Source organism: Sinohyriopsis cumingii, chromosome 3 (genome assembly GCF_028554795.1).
Source record: "Sinohyriopsis cumingii isolate HCF-2022 chromosome 3, ASM2855479v2, whole genome shotgun sequence".
In the NCBI taxonomy this organism is placed as follows: domain Eukaryota; kingdom Metazoa; phylum Mollusca; class Bivalvia; order Unionida; family Unionidae; genus Sinohyriopsis; species Sinohyriopsis cumingii.
This window is the reverse complement of record NC_142963.1, coordinates 143,928,081-143,950,376: the sequence shown is the minus strand read 5'-3', so window position 1 is coordinate 143,950,376 and position 22,296 is coordinate 143,928,081. Positions and strand designations below refer to the sequence as shown.

Below are 22,296 nucleotides of genomic sequence, written 5' to 3'. Positions count from 1 at the left end.
GTCTCCACACAGAATCTTCAGTGGAGTTCCAATCAGATGCCTATGGTAGCCATGTATACATTAAACACTTGGTTTATTGAGTGTGACTTGCAAACCACAGCATTGCTGAGGTGGGTCAAAGAAAACCGTTTGATTTTTCTATTATTAGTATTACCATTCACAGTCGGCTGAGACTGTACTGATTGTTCATCTTTCACTGTTGGCTGAGATTGTACTAAACTGTTTAGTTCATCTTTCACATATTCCACACAGGTTCTAAGTAAGATATGGATATGCATACATAAAAATGTCCCATAAATCATCATTTGGATTACTTAATGCTAAAACCATTCTCTTTGTTTACTGAATAGTTTATACCAGTTTTATAGTGAACTATTGTGATTGTCACTCAAGCTGTAAATGCTGTCTAATCAAACACCATGATGCAGTGTTAAATTTTACTTGTATAACCGCAATCTCGACTATTACAAATCAGTTATCAAAGTGCAAAGATTCCTGAAAGAAAATAAGTATGATAGACGTACCTCCTGGACTGGAGATTGTGATACACTAATAAAAGACCTAATTTGTTTCCATAAGAAGTTAAACCACAACATTTATGATACTGAAAGCATGAAAACTAAGGTGAATTGTATTCATCCAAAAAAATGGAGCTGCTGAGATCATACAATTAATTAGGCGTCCAGTTCTTGTCACCTTTGGAAATTAATGAAATTTTTAAAGAAAATTAGATAGGCAATAAAGTCGGCAGTATATGCATCATATAATGCTGAGACTACTGTAAAAATGTCTCGGGGTTTTTTTTATCTCCAACTTACAAGAAAGAAAGTGCAACTGTGTAGTGGTAATTTTAAAACTTTGGACAATTCTGCATTGATTTCATCATAAATTGCCTGTGAAACATAGTCGGGTCTAATGCAGAAAAGCTTTGTGTTTTGAATTTTTAACATTAAATTATGTGGTTGAATTCAGTAGCTGATAGCTTCTTTATTGAATTTGGGAGGTGACGTCACACAAAGACTGGTCGAAAGATTTTTTAAATATGTTAATTTATATACTTAAAAAATTATTAACTGTGTGAAAATTCAGAAGAATATATTTCTTTTTAAAAAATAAATAGGAAATGAAAAATTTTCGCCCATCGAAATCTAATCTGGTTTCTTTTAGAATATGTCAAGGGGCCACTTACCCTATATACAGTACTTTGGTCAAACATTGATCCACGAGACTGCAGCAAATGCTGGCAATAGAACGGATTTTAATATTCAAGCAACCATTCTTTATAATGTTCACTTCTCCTCAAAGTTTGGTAGACATTTTATATTTTAGTGTTGTCAAATTGTACCCAACAATGAATTTTGATGGACCACACAGGAGTAGAGCTAAGATGTTGGAGTTCAAAGAAAACTGAAGAATGTATTCTCTATTGGTATTTGGGAAAGGTAAGTGAGTCATAAAAGTGCAAATAAATGCTTTTCAGTTGCACATATTTAATTTAGAAATTTGATTTAATTTTTTTTTAGAGCAGTCTAACAGATGTCCAGCAGAGGTAAACGTAAAAGTGCAATGATGACAGCGGAAGTTATGCCTGGACCTTCATCAGCTGTGGAAGCTGCGATCTCTGGTGGAGAAGGTGATGGACCGAGTTCAACAAAGAAGTCCAAACTTCTGAAAGATGAACCCAGCACATCAATGACTGAGGAGGAAATTAAAAAGTTCATGAACAACACATTTGATATCCGTCGGAATTTTATTAACTTTGAGGATCCTACAGTTGCCATCATACGAGAGACATACCCATATCTTTTCAAAGAGAGGCAAATCCTTGCAGAATTTGAGCGGATCACTGAGTTTGATTTGGACCAGACTTTGCAGCAGTACTGTGTAAAGAACTCTGGACCAATTATCGAGTTTGCAAAGCACTGCCCAGGCACCAGTGCACTGCTGAAAGCTGCAGATAAAATCAAGCTGGAGCAACCAGATCTGAAGCAATATTGGGACATGGTTACATGCATCTGTCTTCTTCCAACATTGTTGCGAGAAAATCTGGTTGATTGTATTATTGAAGTCGCAGAGGATGCACAAGTGGATGCGAAAGGAAAAATAGTACCAGTGCTCATCTCAAGAGGTTCAGTGTTTAAGAGTGATGAGTTTTTTCTGATCATAGAAGAAGAGGTCGTGCAAGAATATGAAGAGTTTACTATTGCATTTGAGAATTTATTCGCAGCATATTGGGTGTTCAATATGGAATACCCACAGACTCTCCAGAACACATACACCTTCATTCAGAAAGCCATCTTGAAGATGAAGGACAACATCCCCATTCCTGCACAGTGCAAACAGCTGATGAACAGGCTTCAGCGTTCCGAAGCACAGAAGAAACAGAGGAGTCGATCCAAGCCAGAGTAACATAGGCTAAGAATGTATTTATGCATGAAAAAAGTAGTCCTAAAGCTGAGATACATGTTCATTTTCTAGATACTAGATTGATGCCCTTCTAAGACTTGTCAGAAAGGAACACAAGGAAACTTTTTCAAATGCGTTATTTAGTTTATGAACAACATTGAATTGCATTTTTTTAAAAAGTTTATTGTTCAGTCTTTTAAAAAAAATTGTTACAAAGAAAATTGTAACACAGTAAATTGTAAGATTTTATTGTTGTCCGATGTTTGTGAGGTTGTTGCATATAACATGCTTGAACCATGAAGCTAGTAAGAACTTCATTACTGAATGGATTTTAAAAAATCTTTATTCCTCTGCAATATTTTAGAAGTTGAAGCATGTCTAGATCAAATATGTCAAACCGGTGGCAGGGATTTTTGGAGCAGTCATTTCCACCAAATGCAGAGGTAGTGCACCAGTAAGTAAAGGAATAATTTGTTTCTCTGCTTGGAGTGATAAAAAGTTGAAGGGGAGTGATCAGATGAAGTACCTTTCCTTTCCGATTCTTTAGAGCATTTGTTTTTAATGACATGGGGGGGGGGATTTTTTTTAGATCAGTAATGATTACTGTTAGTTACATAGTTACTGTTTTCCTTACAAAGCATTAAGTTTGAACAATAAGAATTTTCATAGTATTTTGTTAAATTTACTTGTTAGCTTAAATTAGAGCTATCGGTAAATGAAATCACTAAAGAGGGTTAAAAGTTTCACATGCAATTTATTTAAAAGAATACTTCAGATTTGGGGATTAAGCTTTTCTAGGCATGTGTTCTTCAATTTGTAGTGGAAAGTCACGGATGACTGCCAGTGTAATTTACGTTGTTGGCTTTTCTCGATTTCAGAAATACAGAATTGAACATACGAAAAAAAAGGTGTTTTAAATGAGATATTTCAGAGTAACAGGGTAAACCTGACCTTTAAATATGTTATCCCTGTATGAATCCTTGTTAAATTCAGCACTATTGTATCAATTTTCATAGCTGCAGCAAAAAAGATAACATACAGGCTGAAATTTAATTATGGCAGGGTTGTACCATGTTGGCTGTGTGCAGGTACTTGGGCATGAATTGAATTAAGTCCCTTTCTCTTCCTTTTACATTGCATCAGCACATCTTGCTGGTGTTAATTGTTCATATGTTAATGTTTTTGCTCGAGTCTAGCTTCCTCAGATTGCTTAAGTGCTTGTGTGTTTAATTATATCCTGCCATTAGGCAGAGCATAGTGTTAAATTATCTGTCTGTCTGTCTGTCCTTTGCTCTGTTACAGTTTTCATTTTCACACAATAATTTAAGTTCTCCACCATCTGTACTTAGCAAACTTTGTGAATGGCATGGCATGCACATGGATATGGAAGAATCCTGTTGATTTCAGGATCAGAAGTTCAGCGTTCAGAGCCACCAACTGAACAAAGAAATATACAGTCTATACTTGCTTATAATTCGAGTCCAAACAGCATAATGATCTGCCATATCATAATGGCCCTACAGATCAGGGTCTGTGTTTTGTTTGTTCTGCTGATTACTCCTTACAGACTGCAAGGGCCCAGATCTGCTGGCACATTATATGCTTGCAGATCTAGGTCTGTGCAGTTTGCAGCTGGATTCATATACAGTGACTATAAACAGTAGATTATGTACAGTACCTCTAGTTCTCCACTATCAGTAGCTACCACACTTAAAGTATAGCTGCAGTGTGGTTAAGGAATTAGTCTGTCAATTTTGGGGTCAATAGTCAAGGTCACTGACAGAAAAATGATAGTTTCAGCACAGTAAAGGTCTCTATTTACCAAACTTTGTGGATAGTTTGCATTTATGGTAAGGAATAGCCCTTTCAATGTTTGGGTCAAAAAGACTAAGTATCAAAAAGACTAAGAACAGAGTTACTGACTGAAAGACGAAAAAAATGTTTTTTGCACAGTAGTCTGAGTTCATCACCATTTTAAGTTACCAAATTTATGGCAGTCTTGCACTCGTTGTTAGGAAGAAGCCTATCAGTTTGATGGTCAGAAGGTCAAAGGTCAGTGAGTGAAAGAATTAAAATAATTTCCACAGTTGGCTTGCACTTATGGTATGATTTTGGGATCTAAAGATCAAAGACCAAGGTAACTGACTGGAAGAAGAAATATTGTTTCTGCATGTTAACATTAGCTCTACATCACAGACCTGGACACACAGAAAATTATGCGCATGGGGTAAGTCTGTTAATTTAGGGATCAGAGGTCAAAGGTGAATGTTAATGAATGAGAAAAAGTGATTTCTGCACAAAGTTTTAGTTATTGGGATAGAGGACTGTTGAACAGTGCAAGCATACAGTCTGCCATTCACAGTAGTCTGGTTAAATGTTTTGCACACTATGTAAATAAGATATTATTAATTACATTAAATATAAATGTATTTGACATTTTTATAAGCAGTATGTCAAATCTTTAGACGTAATTTATATTTAGAAAAATGCGTACAAGATCTACTTTTTAAAATCTTGCAGGTTTTGGCAGCTGATAAGATACTTATGCATGAAAAATAAGCAAATACTATGAATACTTTGAATGCTACATTTCTTTTGTGTTTTATTGGTTGTGTGAGTAGGCCTATAATCTAAGATGGTAAATATCTGATTTCACAAACCTGATCGAAAGATTGATCACTGATAGTACGTGTTATTTGACCTTATTAATTTTGTCAGACGCTCATCACAACACACTGCATGATTCGACATTAGTCTGTCTGGTCATATGCTCATCACAGCACATATCATGATCTGACATGAGTTTGTCTTATCATATTTGTCACAGCACATGGCAAGATTTGACATGAGTTTGCCTTGTCATGTGTTCATCACAGCACATGTCATGATCTGACATTATTAGTCTGTCTGGTCATAGGCTTATCACAACACATGGATTCATTTTACAGTAGTCTGTCGGGTCGACGGCTCATCACAGCACATGTCATGATTTTAGATCATTTGTCTGGTCATAGGCTCATCACAGCACATGTCATGATTTTACATTATTTGTTTGGTCATATCCTCATCACAGCACATGTCATGATTTTACATTATTAGTCTGTTGGGTCATAGGCTCATCATAGCACATGGCATCATTTGACATTTTTAGTCTGTCAGGTCATAGGCTCATCATAGCACATGGCATCTTTTGACATTATTAGTCTGTCGGGTCATAGGCTTATCATAGCACATGGCATCATTTGACATTATTAGTCTGTCTAGTCGTAGGCTTATCATAGCACATGGCATCTTTTGACATTATTAGTCTGTCTAGTCGTAGGCTTATCATAGCACATGGCATCTTTTGACATTATTAGTCTGTCTAGTCGTAGGCTTATCATAGCACATGGCATCTTTTGACATTATTAGTCTGTCTAGTCGTAGGCTTATCATAGCACATGGCATCTTTTGACATTATTTGTTTGGTCATATGCTCATCGCAGCACATGGCATCATTTGACATTAATAGTCTTGTCATCTGATTGTCACAGCACATGGCATGATTTGACATTATTAGTCTTGTCATCTGATTGTCACAGCACATGGCATGATTTGACATTATTAGTCTGTCTGGTCATATGCTTGTCACAGCACGTCATCATTTGACATTATTAGTCTTGTCATCTGATTGTCACAGCATGCATCATGATTTAACTTTATTAGAGTTCTCATAGGCTCATCACAGCACATGGCATGATTTGATATTAGTCTTGTCATATGCTCATCACAAACATGAATTGACATTATTAGTCTGTCTTGTCATACGTTCATCACAGCATGTGGCATGATTTGTCATTAATTTGTTTTGCCATACACTCACCAAGGCACATGGCAAACTTTACTTTCTAACGATCATAGACATTAACTAGATGAAAACTGGTGCAACAATTGTTCATTCTTGCTGTTTTTGATCTGCATTTGCTATTGTTGTGATCTCGTAAAATGCCATGATCATCCATCTGATCGATGTTCAGTACTGAAACAGCTTGGAGTTGAATTTTGACCAAAATCAAGCACAGAAATTTGCTTACAATTTTCCATTTTGATTAAAGTAACAACTATTCATCAAAATTGATTTTTTGTAACATCACAGACTGGCCCATTTTGTGCAGACCAAGTCGCTGACTCGCCCATTTTGTGTGGACTAAGTCGCTGACTCGCCCATTTTGTGCAGAACAATTGGATGACCTTTACAGTTGCGTATGCATAATACTTTAAGAAATATGGTTGCTTAGTTGCCTTAGTCATAGTGTACTTCATACAGTTGTAAAAATCACTAAATTGTGTTTTTTCAGAATTATTCGAGTTTATAGTGACCAAGAAATCATCACTTGTTAGTGTTTGAAATATTTGTTAAAATTTAATAACCAAATATGTGCAGTCATATTGATTGCTTCTTACAAACTGCATGGACCCACTAAAAATCATCAATTTTAAACAGTTGTAAACAGTTTTTGTACTCAAAGAGTTCAAACTAACTTGTTCTATTATCATAGAGTTTCCTGAAATGTCTCATTCATAAAATTACCACCCAGTATAAAATATATTGATCATGGTTACATAGTACATCAACAGTTGTGCACAAAGAAAGGATATATTTGTAACAGAAACCCAGTTGTTGTTGTTGTAGGGTTTAATGCCATTTTTCAGCACAAGATAGACTATACATGGCGGCCAGTTTAACTGGTGGAGGAGGAACCCTGGAAAACCCCGGAAAGAACCACTGGCCCACGAGAAGCTACTGGCGGGCTTTCTCATGTACCCACGTTTGCTGAGACTCAGACACACACAGACTGAGGTGAGATGGCAGTGATCTGTAATGGTGAGTGCTATATACCACTTGGCCACTCTGGGCCCTCAGAAACCCAGCAAGCCAATATAGATGGCATTCCTTTTAAAGGGTACATACATTCTGCACAGAGGCACTGTACTAAATGAACATAACTGAGTAGGTATACATGTTTTTAAAATATATTTAATGTCTTTTAAATGCACTATTTTAATTTTAATTCATGTACATAATCATACATTTAGTCTAGGTCTGGGGAAAAGTTCAATTTATTTGGCTTGCCCGGAATGGAGATTTTCATGAAATGGTACCCAATTTCTGGTTTTCCATAAGAGTTTATATCTATGGTTACCTGTTTTTTACACTCATTCTACTGAATTTGGTTTACAGCATATCAATACAAGTCAGTTATTTAGTGCTCAGGCAATTGGTATAAAGCAGAGGCATAGCGGGGGGGGGGGGGGGCAGGGGGGTACATATGTCCCCGGGCGCCAAGGTACAGGGGCGCCAAAATGAGGCTTACAACGTTACATTATAATAAGTAAACAAGGGTAATATTCAAAAATGTGATTAAACGGGGAGGGGGCTGGGGCGCCAAATTTATAGTTCGTCCCCGGGCGCAAAATATCTTAGCTACACCTCTGGTATAAAGTGCCTTGCCCAAGGACACCATGGTAGAAAGCCTGTGCTAATCTAGGATTCAAACCTGCGCCTTTTAGTTGCAAGTTGGTCATGCTGACCACATTCCAAAGAGTGCATTGGGTCTGTTCTACACTGGGAGTTCCAGTCTACTGAAAAGAAAAAGCATACATCCAGATATACTGTTACTCAATGATTCGATTGCTTGAGACCGTAGCTGTGATGAGCAGGAGGGATCCTTTGTTGCAGGCACATTGTGTGATTGTGGATCTAAGTCTGAATTGCTGGCACATTATGTGATTGTAGATCCAAGTCTGTTGCAGGCACATTATGTGATTGTAAATCCAAGTCTGTTGCAGGCACATTATGTGATTGTAGATCCAAGTCTGTTGCAGGCACATTATGTGATTGTAGATCCAAGTCTGTTGCAGGCACATTATGTGATTGTAGATCCAAGTCTGTTGCAGGCACATTGTGTGATTGTAGATCCAAGTCTATTAAAGGCACATTATGTGATTGTAGATCCAAGTCTGTTGCAGGCACATTATGTGATTGTAGATCCAAGTTGGTATTGCAGGCACTGTTTGTGACTGTAGATCCAAGTTTGTGCTGCTGGCACATTATGTGATTGTTGATCAAAGTCTTGTGTTGCAGGCACATTATGTGATTGTAGATCCAAGTCTGTGTTGTAGGCACATTATGTGATTGCAGATCTAAGTCTGTGTTGCTGTCACATCATGTGATTGTATATCCAAGTCTGTGTTGCTGCCTAATAATACGATTCCAGCAGATCAAAGTCAGTATTGCTGGCACATCATGTGATTGTAAATCCAAGTCTGAGTTGCTAGCACATTTTGTGATTGTAGATACAAGTCTGTTTTGCTGGTACATTATGTAATCAAGACTGTATTGCTGGCACATTATGCGATTACAGATCCAAGTCTGTTGCTGGCACATTTTGTGATTGCAGATATGTGTCTTTACTGTTGGCACATTTTGTGATTGTAGCTACAAGTCTGTGTTGCTGGCACATTATGTAATCAAGTATGTTTTGCTGGCACATTATGCAATTGCAGATCCAAGTCTGTTGCTGGCACATGAAGTGGTTGTAGACCTAAATCCAGGCAGCTGCTCCCAGTTGGGTAATTTTTATTTTTAAAAGAATGCAAATACATCAAATCTCTTTAATGGTAACACCAGTGTTTATATGCTTTTAACATTTTTGATGCCATAAAATGTAGGTGTGTGTATATATATTTTCCTTTCTGTTGGTATGAATTTGTTAGATGTAGACAAAATTGATCACTTGCATTAAAATTTGTGTCATGCATTCATACATAAATGCCTGTGCAAGATTGTGTAGTTGTGTTACATTTTGTACATGTGTGATTTATCTATACATCATGAAGACGATGTCATTCCATGTTGAAGCTACTATAAATATAATATAATTAACACTGCAGGTGTACTATCAAGCCAGATGTATTTTATGTAAATAAAATTTAGTCAGGAGTAAATGGACAGTTTCTTGGGCATAAAAATAATGGGGTTGCATTACTTCATCACCAAATTTCAACAGAAACCTTTCTTGTTGGACTTCTTGTTTTGGATTTTTGTTAACCACAAAAATAATGAAATCAAATCCTCCATGAATATTTCAGATTTTTCACTAGTAAATAGAAGTATCATAAGTTACACAGGAATGATAGGACAGCACTTAAATTTACCCTTCTATCATTCTTTGCTTTTGTAATGTTGTTTAGTCGAGTGTACTTGAGGATTGAAAGTGGATTGACAGTGTTACACTCGAGCTGTTGTAGGGTGCTGGTAAGTGTAGTTATTGACATAATCTTGTAATTCAGGCATTTCTTTCACCTCACCCAATTACACTCAGCATCCTAGACACATTATCTATTCTAGCACCTAGGCATATGTTCTGTTCTACTCACAGTTTGCAGATTACCTTAATTGATTTTCAAAAAAAAGGCCTCAAAATATGGTAACTTAACTGGTCACATAAGTAAATACAGTTTTACACCACATAGCACAGTGTAGCAAAGGTCTGGCTACATTGATCATACAAAGAGTGTAGTTGGGTGTACATCAGTGGCACTAAGGTGGAAATGGTCAATTCACTTTCTGTGTTATGTAACCAGATGAATATTTATATTGCACTAAAACTTGACATGTATTTCTCTCTCTCTTTCTTTCTCTCTCTCTCTCACACACACACACATTCACTTTCTTTTAGCTCTGTAAGACTTAAATGAGCCTTGCTACTGAGTTGGATGTTGCTACACTATGCAAGTATCTTGTAATGACCTGATTGTTGTACACTGTCAAAGAGTGCATATCGGTGGCAGCTACAATGCTGGGGGTGAAGCAATGTATTTCCCCGTACTCCAGTATTTTGACACTATCGTCATTGTAAAGTAATGCTTTGTTAGTCCATAGCTTTTTGCTAAGTACTTTGCTTTCTCATTATAAAGCTACTTAATGGACCTAATTAGGCATAAAGGTTCATTATTCTGATGGTGGTGAAAACAAGCCCATGTCTCAATAGTGTATACAAAACACATCAGTATGGTATTTCATGATGTGAAAACATTTTCTAAGTGTAATTGGTACTTACTAGACACCAACTAAATAGAGCAGAGAAATCTAGTTAAATTGGATCATTACCATGCCAAGTCATGAGAGGACATGATATAGTGAGGGATCACTATACAGAAGAACCAATGTTGCATTAAATATTATTGCTTTTTTTGTCGTACTGTTGATGAGCTTGCACTTGGTGATGAAAGAACAAAACATGAATGTACTGTGGTCCCAAGTTAAAACAAACCTTTTGTTACAAGTCCACAAAACAGTAGGATGTCTGTTATCCAGATTTGCGGGTTACATGAAGATGGTTCCGGCAATCGAGAGTTCTGATAATTGTGTCTGTATAATTTTTCCTCCACTTTTTATACCCAGCTGCAAAATATAATTACAGCAGCACAGTGTTATGGTCTGTCGATTGGTCTCTGGTTACATTTTGTGTTTAGGTCATGTTTTAGAGACAGTGATGTAGTATTAATGTTCCATGAATTTATTTTGTTAAATTTTAAACAATTATGGCATGTATTACATTTTTCAGCTGATTCTACACAGAGATATTTGTAATATCTAGATGACTTCTCAATACGAGGACTAAATAGCTGTGATTTATTTTATGGATTGATGATAACATGAAAAACAAGAGTACAGGAAGAATCACTGACTGTATGGTTCAGGTCTTATAGATGTTTTGGAAACATGTTGGTTCAAATGTGGCAAAAATTTGGATAATGACCTTTCAGGATAATCCAGGCTTTTCTGTATAATGTTAAAGTTCCATTGAGTACTCGCTTACTGCAAGGCTCTTCATTTATAACACAGTTCCTGTTTCATTTATAACACAGTTCCTGTTATAAGTCTCTTCATTTATAAGACAGTTCCTGCTACAAGTCTCTTCATTTATAATGCAGTTTCTGTTATAAGGCTGTTGATTTATAACACAGTTCCTGTTACGTCTCTTCATTTATAATGCAGTTTCTGTTATAAGGCTGTTAATTTATAACTCAGTTCCTGTTATAAGTCTCTTCATTTATAATGCAGTTTCTGTTATAAGGCTGTTCATTTATAACACAGTTCCTATTATAAGGATCTTCATTCATAACACAGTCCATGTTATAAGGCTCTTCATTTATAACACAGTTCCTGTTATAAGGCTCTTCATTTATAAATAAAAGGTGGGCTCAATGTAAATGGCATTGTTATTAAGTAGAATTCTGCTCTTCAGTTTTTTTACTATGCAAAGAGTTTGATTTGTAAAGATGAATAATATCCTTGAGTTTCTCACTGGTTATCCTGGTTATTAAAAAAAGATCTTGTATATCTTTGGTATTGATAAAAGAACTATCAAATTCCTCTTTTGGTGTACGATTATTGAGTATAATATGGGTTATAGAGTATACAGGTTGGCCTTATTCCAGATGTGCACCTCAAAGACTTGGTCATTTTCCCTTCCTGGACTTAAAAGGTAAATTGGAAAAATAATGAGCTGATAATTTTTTTAAACTTTTTTTATAATTTATTCATTGCACTTAAAAAACTGGAATTGCCAACTTGGGCAAAATTTGTTTTTCTTATTTTAATAACTGCTAAAGTTAGTGTACACTGGACTAGTATAGGCTCATTTTTGAGCACAGTACACTGGACTAGTATAGGCTCATTTTTGAGCACAGTACACTGGACTAGTATAGGCTCATTTTTGAGCACAGTACACTGGACTAGTATAGGCTCATTTTTGAGCACAGTACACTGGACTAGTATGGGCTCATTTTTGAGCACAGGAGAGCAGCTCATTTTGATCAGCCATCTGCTTAGATGGTATATAATTTAAAGTTCAGTCACAGTAAATGAAAGTTACACGATGTATGCCAATATGCCACTGTGCTGCTGCCAATACAAACAAGTTCACCCTTTACCAATCACACTCTTTGAAGTTGAAAATAACTATAGAGAAGAACTGCAAGACTAAAAATATGTTATTATTGTATTGAATTTGGTTGTATAGTTGAAGTCGCAAGCATCTGAACAATCATTTCAATAATTAATGTTTTTCTTCCACAGAACAGTATTCATTCAATGCAAATCCCACACAAACCCACCTTTGCCATGACCATGATAAAAATTAGCTATTTTTTATAAAAGCACATTGCATTTTCTCATATTAGCAACCACTTTTATGCTAAAAGGCTGGAATATGAAATTTGCCACAAATATTCCTGAAATGTCATAATAAATCTTAGTTTCAACTGGTATTTAACAGGTCAGATTCATAAAGGTAAAAGTGTATAAGTTTGCTTATTCTTCAAACGCTGTTTTATAGAAACAAGTGAATCTGTGTTGTCATATAATTTTTTCTTCATTTTCTTACAAATGAATGAAAGAAACATTTTTTTGCATTTTTCTTTCACTTAATCCAACTGTTTAAAATTAAACTAGATTTTGCTTCTTTGTTCTGAGACTTTTGATTTCCCTAAAATTGAGGTCTATTCATACAATACTGCCACAAGGCATATTGTATAAACAAGAGAAAAAGGGGCATAACGAGCTCATTTTCATATTTGACATCGGTGTTCTATTTTATAGAAAAAATCATAGATGACGTAAAACATGGGGTGAAAAACAGAAATGCATTAGCAGAAAATGTTCGTGTTTGTCTAGAGGTTTTGCTGTACGGTTTCCACAGTAGCCACATGTTAATAAATTTCAGTCATGGTACACGAAAGTAACTTAGAGGTATACAAACATTCTGTCCACATTGCATGTTGCAAATGCAAACAACTTCGCATTATTCCAGTCCCTCTCTCAGAAGTACATACAAACTGTAAAGCAGAACCTACAAGTGGTTCTTACTTTATAAATATACTATCCATACATGTTTATAAGTTTTGTCCAACCTGCTAATTGCACAGACCCAGATATGTCATTGCATAATATGCATGCAGATGTGGGTTTGTGCAGTGTGCAGTTGGACTAAGCAAGTATGTGGTATTTGTCCAAGGTACATTAAATGTAAAAATCGTTGGATGTGATGTGTGACATTCCTTTATATATCAATGACTTTGTAGTTCTGTAATCCAGCAGTTGTGTATTCCATTCCTATTTGCTTTGTTTTCAAAGTTCATGAGATACAGTATTTATGCCTATAGTGTCAGGTCAAAGGCAGCATTTAAGCTTATACTGTCTGAACAAATAAGTCAGATACAGTATTTAAATTTGTACTGCCTGAACAAATAAGTCAATTCAGTATTTAAGCCTACACTTTTTAAGACAGCGTGCTTTGTTTAGGCATTTTTATTATTCAGCGGTTCTTTAATAAAGGTGTGCTTTACATGTGTGTATATATTTTTTTTTTGTCTTATTTTAAAGACCACATTTCTGTATGCAAAACTTGTCTTCTTCCCAGGAAATGTTTTGTTTGTACGGGCCATGTGCCTGTTTTTGAAGAGTTGTGAATTTTTAGGGTTGCAAATGCCATATTTCTTGTTCATGTAACATTAATGCAATTAATGTCTTCATATTATCATTAATGTTCTTGATACTTGTAAATTTTTTATTGTGACTCACCTGTGTTTGTGTGATATATAATATGAATTGTTTCTTAGTTTAGTATGTTCCAGTTATTATTTTAAACTCATTTAATAATTGCAATTTGTGATGTCATATCAAATTTTTTGTTTGCAGTATATAATCTGACAAATTTCAAAATCAGATGGTTGCCCCTCTGGACTAATAGGAAATGAAGCTGATAGCCCAACCTAAATTGGTAGCCCAGAGAAAGAACTTTATTATGTAATTGTTAGTTTTTAGACTATTTCTGTTTGGGTTTTCTTTATATCTTCATTGCTAATTATATGGACCTTTTAAAAGAGAAAAAATGTTAGTGGTTTAAAAAAATGTGGAATAAATAAAAAGGTGTTAGTGGAATTTACATATGGTAGCCAAGACCATTAATCTGACATGCCATGGCTCCAAGCATAAAGTCTGATGGGCCCAGTGTATGTTTTTTTATTGATGTTCTGATGTAGAATTTATTTTGATTGTATTAGACTGCAATTTGATGAAATTGTAATTGATTCATTCATTCTTTCATTCTGCATCAGAGACTGCTACATTGAAAAGTCACATGGTACATGCAGTTGACATGCTACAAAGAACACTATTGAAAGAATTTTTGAAAATGTATAACTACTTTATGAGCTAATTAGCCAATTTCGTTGATAGAGGAAAATGTACCAAATAGATACCCCCGAGTTTTATACATTGATTGTTTCCATTAGAAAACTGTTGTCATTTCCACCTTTATGTTTGGTCACCTGTCCACATTATGATGGGTTGAATCTCGTTGTTTTGGGCGGTAAACAGAAATTAGACTTAAATCTGTGTTTTATAAAATCGAATGGACCTTAATGCCACACGAGAGATGTGGTAGAGGCAGATGGTGTTCATCCGTCCAGCCCATTTATGCGTTTTCGTCATTTTTCAGGCATTATGGATGGGCACTCAAGTTTCATGAGTGCATTTCTGAGTTGCTGCTTCTAAATAATTGCATGAATTATACCTTTCATAACATTTCTTTTATCAAATTTCATCATTGGGAATGGGAAAATCACTTGACATTTTGAATCTCATTGTTTAAATTCTAGTCTATCTTTTTTTTCTTCTTCTTCACAAAATGGTGCTTTTGACCTAGTCCACTATGACATGGAAAAGGAATATTTTTTATGTTAAATGTAAATAACACAGTTTCATTTATCAAGCAAGATATTGGTCTTGCATCATATTAAAGAAAAAACAACACATTAAAAGTGTAAACATGGTTTTTATACTTAATTTTATTACATGCATGTTCCAATTTAATCTTGCATGGTTGACAAGGCAACCAATACAGATCATTATTCTGTTTATGTATCCACACCCCCAGACCAGTATTGTTGAGATGTTTTCTCTGATGTATGCCTGTCAGTTTTCATAGATGTACAAAATCACAAAATCAGACTTATTCATGTCCCGTTTGTTTTTGTTTCATTTTTGCTAGAGTGCTAAAATCTGTAGAAACATGAGAAATGGTAGGTGATAAAGACCAAAAAATTGTATTTGTGTTTTGTTCTGAGTTTGAAGAAAGAACTTGGTTGATATGTGTTAATATGTAGTGGCCAGATGACCTGAATGTATTGTTATGCCAGCAATTCAAAACAATACATATAGTTCTGTGTATATGAATAACGTGCACCCAAATACAGGAATCAGACCCAGATCTGCTGTCACAGCATTATAGATTCAGATCTGCTGTCACAGCATTATAGATTCAGATCTGCTGTCACAACATTATAGATTCAGATCTGCTGTCACAACATTATAGATTCAGATCTGCTGTCAACGTTATAGATTCAGATCTGCTGTCACAACATTATAGATTCAGATCTGCTGTCACAACATTAAAGATTCAGATCTGCTGTCAACGTTATAGATTCAGATCTGCTGTCACAACATTGTAGATTCACATCTGCTGTCACAGCATTATAGATTCACATCTGCTGTCACAACATTATAGATTCAGATCTGCTGTCACAACATTATAGATTTAGATCTGCTGTCACAACATTATGGATTCAGATCTGCAGTCACAGCATCATAGAAAGTAGTTATTTATCCAGTCCATTCTGTTACAAGCTAACAAATAAATTTAATTTTTGTTGTTGTTTTGTTGGTTTTTTTTTTTATTTGAATAGGTTCACCATACTTTTTTATTTAATTGTTGCATTTAGTTCTTCCACAACTTGATCTGTGTGAAGATCATTGCCACATTGCAGATTGAGTTCCAAATGATGAAAAGCAGTGATTTGTCAATCTGATAATTCAGTACACATTATAATGCTGTATGTGGGAGCCATGGAGTATATTGTCTTATGGTGAGACTGCCTTCTAATGATGTATCTGATACAGTACTCCCTCATTTAAATGCTATGCATGGCAGCCAGAGTATACCCCTTTATAGCGTGACTGTCTTATTGTTGTTTTGGGTTTAACGCCATTTTTCAGCACTTGGTACACTATCGATGGCAGCCAGAGTGTACCCCCTTATAATGTGACTCTCTTGTTGTTGTTTTGGGTTTAATGCCATTTTTCAGCACTTGATACACTATCCATGGCAGCCAGAGTATACCCCCTTATAGTGTGACTGTCTTATTGTTGTTTTAGGTTTAACATTATCCATGGCAGCCAGAGTATACCCCCTTATAATGTGACTATCTTATTGTTGTTTTAGGTTTAATGCCATTTTTCAGCACTTGATACACTATCCATGGCATCCAGAGTATACCCCCTTATAGTGTGACTGTCTTATTGTTGTTCTAGATTTAATGCCATTTTTCAGCACTTGATACACTATCCATGGCAGCCAGTATAACTGGTGTAGGAAGAACTGGGGGGGGGGGGCAGCAAGAAACATCAAACCACAGCAAGCTACTGGCAGGCTTTCTCACTTACCACACTGGTCAAGCCCAAGACTCAACCCCACATGGACAGAGGTGAGATGGCATTGATCATTAAAGGCATTTGCTCTATACCACTCCTGGCATTGATTATTAAAGGCAATAGCTTTATACCACTCATGGCATTGATCTTTAAAGGCAATTGCTTTATACCACTCATGGCATTGATCATTAAAGGCAATAGCTTTATACCACTCGTGGCATTGATCATTAAAGGCAGTAGCTTTATACCACTCGTGGCATTGATCATTAAAGGCATTTGCTTTATACCACTCATGGCATTGATCATTAAAGGCAATAGCTTTATACCACTCATGGCATTGATCATTAAAGGCAGTTACTTTATACCACTCAACCACCTGGAGCTTGAGAGTTTTAATGAAGAACACTGTGCAGTACATCTCATTATTAAGCTGTTCTTGGAAGCTATAGAGTATAACACCTTATAATTAGATGGCTTATAATGAAGTATGTAACTCGGTACTCCCTTGTTTTTACAATGTACATGGATGCCATTGAGTATGTCAGCTCATAATGAGACTGCACTATAATGAAGTTATTCATATAATTTAACAACTACTGGTACATAATGAATTGGTCCATTACCATACAGACTTTATGAGTATGGTTGTATAATGATGGACCTTGTAGTGCTGTATTCTATAATGTGTACCACATAAAGATCCCAATATTAAACTACTTGTGACCATTTTATGGAAACTACACCCACTTTACCTTAGACTTGATGCATTGTCTTCCAGTGTATTAATTTGTAAGATATCTATGGTAGACGTTTTGTAGTGTCTTTGTGCTTCATGTAAAAGCTTTTAAGACTTGTGCAAATTGCTTTCTTGGGAGTTATTTTCTTTTGTCTGTTTTACATTTACTAGATCAGCTCTGTTGTGACTGATAAATGATTTTGTCATGCATGTGAATGATGATACATGTACACAGCGGCCTGCACAAAACTTCACGAGTTTAGCAAATGTTGCATCTTAACTTTGTAACATAAATTTGTTAACACATGATGATCAATACATACAGCTAATCAGTATTGTCTGTTATTTTCTGTGTACTCTTTGTTAAGTAATTCTTCAAAGTTTACAACTTACAGGTCATACAATTTATTTTCAAGTTTACTACTTTTGGAGTGGCCGAGTGGTCTAAAGTGCTCTCCATTACGAATCACTGCCATCTCACGTCTGTCAGTGTTGGTTCGAGGCAGATTCGTCCAATGTGGGTATGTGAGAAAGCTTGCCAGTAGCTTCTTATGGGACGGTGGTTCTTTCTGGGGTTTTCCTCCGCCATTAATACTGGCCGCCATGTATAGCCTATTGTGTACTGAAAAATGGCATTAAACCCAACAACAACAACTTTTGGACATAAAATTTAATTTCAGTGATAACTAAAATTGGTAAAATGTTACCAATCAGATTCCTTCCATTAAAAATTAAATTCTGGAAAATATAGAGCATTTTATGGACTGATGCTGTATAACTAATAAGAGGGGTATGACAAATTGCATACAGTACTGTCTTCCATCATGGTCTTTATTGGGAAATATGTTTCATCAATCGGTTTCTGGGCTTCTTAATGCTCATGAACACCAATTCATTTAACATCACTTTAAAAACTAGGGCTCCCAGTTTGTCCTTTAAATTCTAAAACAGTTTATTCCATTTCCTGTAAGTAGATCCAACATGGCTCCCATTGTACTGGCTCAACTATGCAACATAGTCCCTGATATAACATGTGTCCCATTATACTAGCTGAATAGTACATGATCACTGATATAACACTGGTCCTATTGTACTGACTGAATTATACAACATGCACCATGAGATAACACAGTTTCCATTGTACTGAATGAATTATATAAAATGGTCCATGGAAAAACAACTATGGTCATGGTTCCCATCTAAATGACTGAAAAAAGCTTAGTGCACAATATACCCTAAAATACAATGAAACATCAGCTACATGTATAACCCAGGGTATTCCGGAAATGTCAGTTGGCAGGGGGTAAACAACTTGGAAGTGGGTGTCGGGGGATGGAACCCATAGTGTGGGTTCATAAGCTGAAGCCCCATGAAGCTCTGTTTTTTTTTTTTTTAATCATTTCCAGTGCACAGTTTTAACCATCTGTCTGTAAATCCTTAACTTGCTCTTGGAAACATTAAGGTTATTTTGTGCTCATTTTTAGATTGATAGTGTGTTCAAGATTCCACGTCTCCACATAATCCCTGGTAACATGGCACATCATTATGGTCCAACATAGTCAGTGTTGTACTGTGGGATTATTGTACTTTCTTTTTTCTTTCCGCCTGATACCCAGCTGGAATATTCTCGTTTACAAAGTGCAGCCAACAGCAAATGTGAAAGACATGCTGGTTTGTAATGTGTTGGTTTATCAGAGATCTATGCTATTTGTTTTTTTAATAATTTCAAATGAAGAATACAGACTCTGTTATGGCAGCATATTCTCTGTTAGCAGATCTGGGTCTATTCTGTTCAAAGATGGATGCCTGGAATATACTGGTAAGTAAGGTCAATGTGACATATTATGTCAATCCAGCTTTTTCAGGTAGTGACAACAGTGACATTGTTAACGGTTGTATTTGTGTCTAGGTTGTGTGCTTAAGTTTTTTTCTTCTTTCAGATTTTAGAAGTACAGTACTGTGTTACTGTGGTCAGCTGAAACTATGTGATTATATTATATATTGTGGTGTCATTATTGTATACAATGATACCTCATTTATTCAGACTTTCTTTATCTCAGTATTTGGGTATCCAAAATACAGTAAACAAAAAAAAAAATTGTGATCATAAAATTTTAGCAAATTCAACAAGGAAGCCAATTTTTACCAGAACTTTATGTAGGACGAGTTTTTGGCAGAACTATATGTAGGACGAGTTTTTACCAGAGCTTTATGTAGGATGGGTTTTTGCAATCAGACCGTAATTACAACATAAAATCAAAATGCTGACAAGTTTAAACAAGGAAGACTCATCTCAACCAAGACAAGTCCTTCAGATCACTTATATAAAGAGGAGATTGCTTCTGATGTTTTCTTGGAGAAATTTAGCCATCACATGAAAACACTTATTTGACTCGTCAATATTTGCTCAAATTTCAAATCACTAAGTTGCTGAAATAAATTTTGTTTATACAATTTAATGAAGCTAAACTATTGGGATTTATAGTATTTAGGATTTCGTCCATGATTTTTTGAAGCAATTCATTAATCCAGATTTTGTTTCAATTTTTAACAAAAATGTGAACAGGACAGCCTTCATGTATGTCCATAATTTTATGGCGCTTTGGTAAATCTAACCATTTTCAACAAAATATTTGGTTTACTTGAACATTATCCACAGCCTTCTTTAAAAAATTCTCAGCTTTGAAATTTCTAGTTGAATGGGTATGTTTCATCATGACAGAGGTGTTGCATGTTGTGTTACCCCAGTCAATCACACCTCAGTAAAGTTTTTTGTTTGGTTCTGTGTCATCATGTAACATCTACGTCTCTAAAAACATTTTTAGTGCAAAGTAGAGGTCAGAAAATTGTACAAATAAAAGTAATGATGCCTTTTGTTTAAAAAATATTGCCATAAATTAAAGTAATAATGTCTTTTGTCTCAATACTAAAGCTTTAAATAAAAGCAATAATGCCTTTTGTCTCAAAATTGTCAGAAATAAAATTAATAATGCCTTATTGTCTCAAAAATATTGCTATAAACAAAAGTAATAATGCTTTTTTGTCTCAAAGATTATGTCATAAATGAAAGTAATAATGCTTCTTGCCTTCTAAACATTCCCATTAAATAAAAGCAAAAATGCATTTTGTCTCAAAAATATTGCCATAAATAAAATTAAAAATGCCTTGTGTCTCAAAAATATTGCCATAAATAAAAGTAATATTGCCTTTTATCTAAAAAAATATTGCCATAAAAAAGTGCATTTTGTCTCAAAAATATTGTCATAAATAAAAGTAATAATGCCTTTTGTCTCAAAAATATTGCCAAAAATAAAAGTAATAATGCTTTCTGTCTCAAAAATATTGTCATAAATAAAAGTAATAATGTCTTTTGCCTCAAAACTATTGCCATAAATAATAAGCAGGATTATAAGTATCGGTGAAGTAACAGACACTGCATGGAGCAAGTCATCACAAGTGAAGCGTACTGACATCTCATTTGGTCACTGGCAAGAATGCCAATTAGGATGAAATTATAGACTGAAAATTCCATTGTACAGTTTGTACAATAAGCAAATTCAGGTACACTGTACCTGTATTGTATTGTCTGAAAATGACAACTCCGTACAGTAAGCAGCTATAGGTATCTGCATGTGTCAGAATGCAAACTCTGTACAATAAACACACTTTGGTAACTGTATTTTGTCTGAAAATACCAACTGTACAAAAAGCCAATATTGGTACTTGTATTATCTCTGGTACAATTCATACAACATATTTTTAAGTATTACAGATACAGTTTTATCCTGTAGAAGACCCTGACATTGTATTTGGAATCTCTGGGCTATTTTCATGTACAGAAGATATCTTAGAATCTCTGGGCTATTTTCATGTACAGTAGATATCTTAGAATCTCTGAACTATTTTCATGTACAGTAGATTTTTTAGACTCTCAGATCTTTTTTCATGTACAGTCAATTTGTTTTGTTTATCACGCTTATTGTCAGTGAGCAAAAGAGGTGCTTTTGCAGGTATTAGATAATTTGCAATCACTTGGTTTTACATTTTATAATTTTACATTAGTTTATCTACTTTTAGTTGATATTTTAGTCAATAAATGTTAGACTTGCATATAAACGCACTCATGTTTTGCAACACATACTTGTACTGTAACCCCATGATCTAATGCCATGTTTTGCAACGCAGACTTGTATTATAACCCCATAATCTAATGCCATGTTTTGCAATGCAGACTTGTATTATAACCCCATAATCTAATGCCACGAGAGTAATAAAATGTTCATGTACCTGACTGTTATTCGACAGCTGAAGAAAATGTCATTTTTATAGTCAATCACATGCTGTTGTTTCAGTTATATTGTGCACTGATAATTTTAGCAACCTTGTTCCATATAGCGTAAGCTGACGTGCACAGATGGTTTCCAGGTTATATTTGCTAAAGTACACATGTGGATGTCGTACAGTAGTATATGCTAAAATGAGAAGGTGGTTGTCATACAATTCTGGTTAAAATGCACGGGTGGTTATCAAATATGCTAAAGTAAATAGGTGGTTGTTTTACAGTATATTCTAAAATGCAGAGGTGGTTGCCGAACAGTATATGCCAAAGTAAACG

General features: G+C 35.2%; 1 protein-coding gene across 2 annotated transcripts in view; it reads left to right on the top strand.

Annotated features, from left to right (window-relative positions):
• Positions 1-21,996, top strand: part of LOC149804013 (sterile alpha motif domain-containing protein 3-like) — a 30,674-nt gene extending 8,678 nt beyond the window's left edge. For both annotated transcript variants that reach the window (XM_089953901.1, XM_089953902.1), the window contains exon 2: positions 1,524-21,996. In XM_089953901.1, the coding sequence (XP_089810027.1) occupies positions 1,537-2,409 (873 nt within the window). In that variant the 5' untranslated portion in view covers positions 1,524-1,536 and the 3' untranslated portion in view covers positions 2,410-21,996. The remainder of the gene's footprint in view (positions 1-1,523) is intronic.
• The last annotated feature ends 300 nt before the right edge of the window (positions 21,997-22,296 follow it).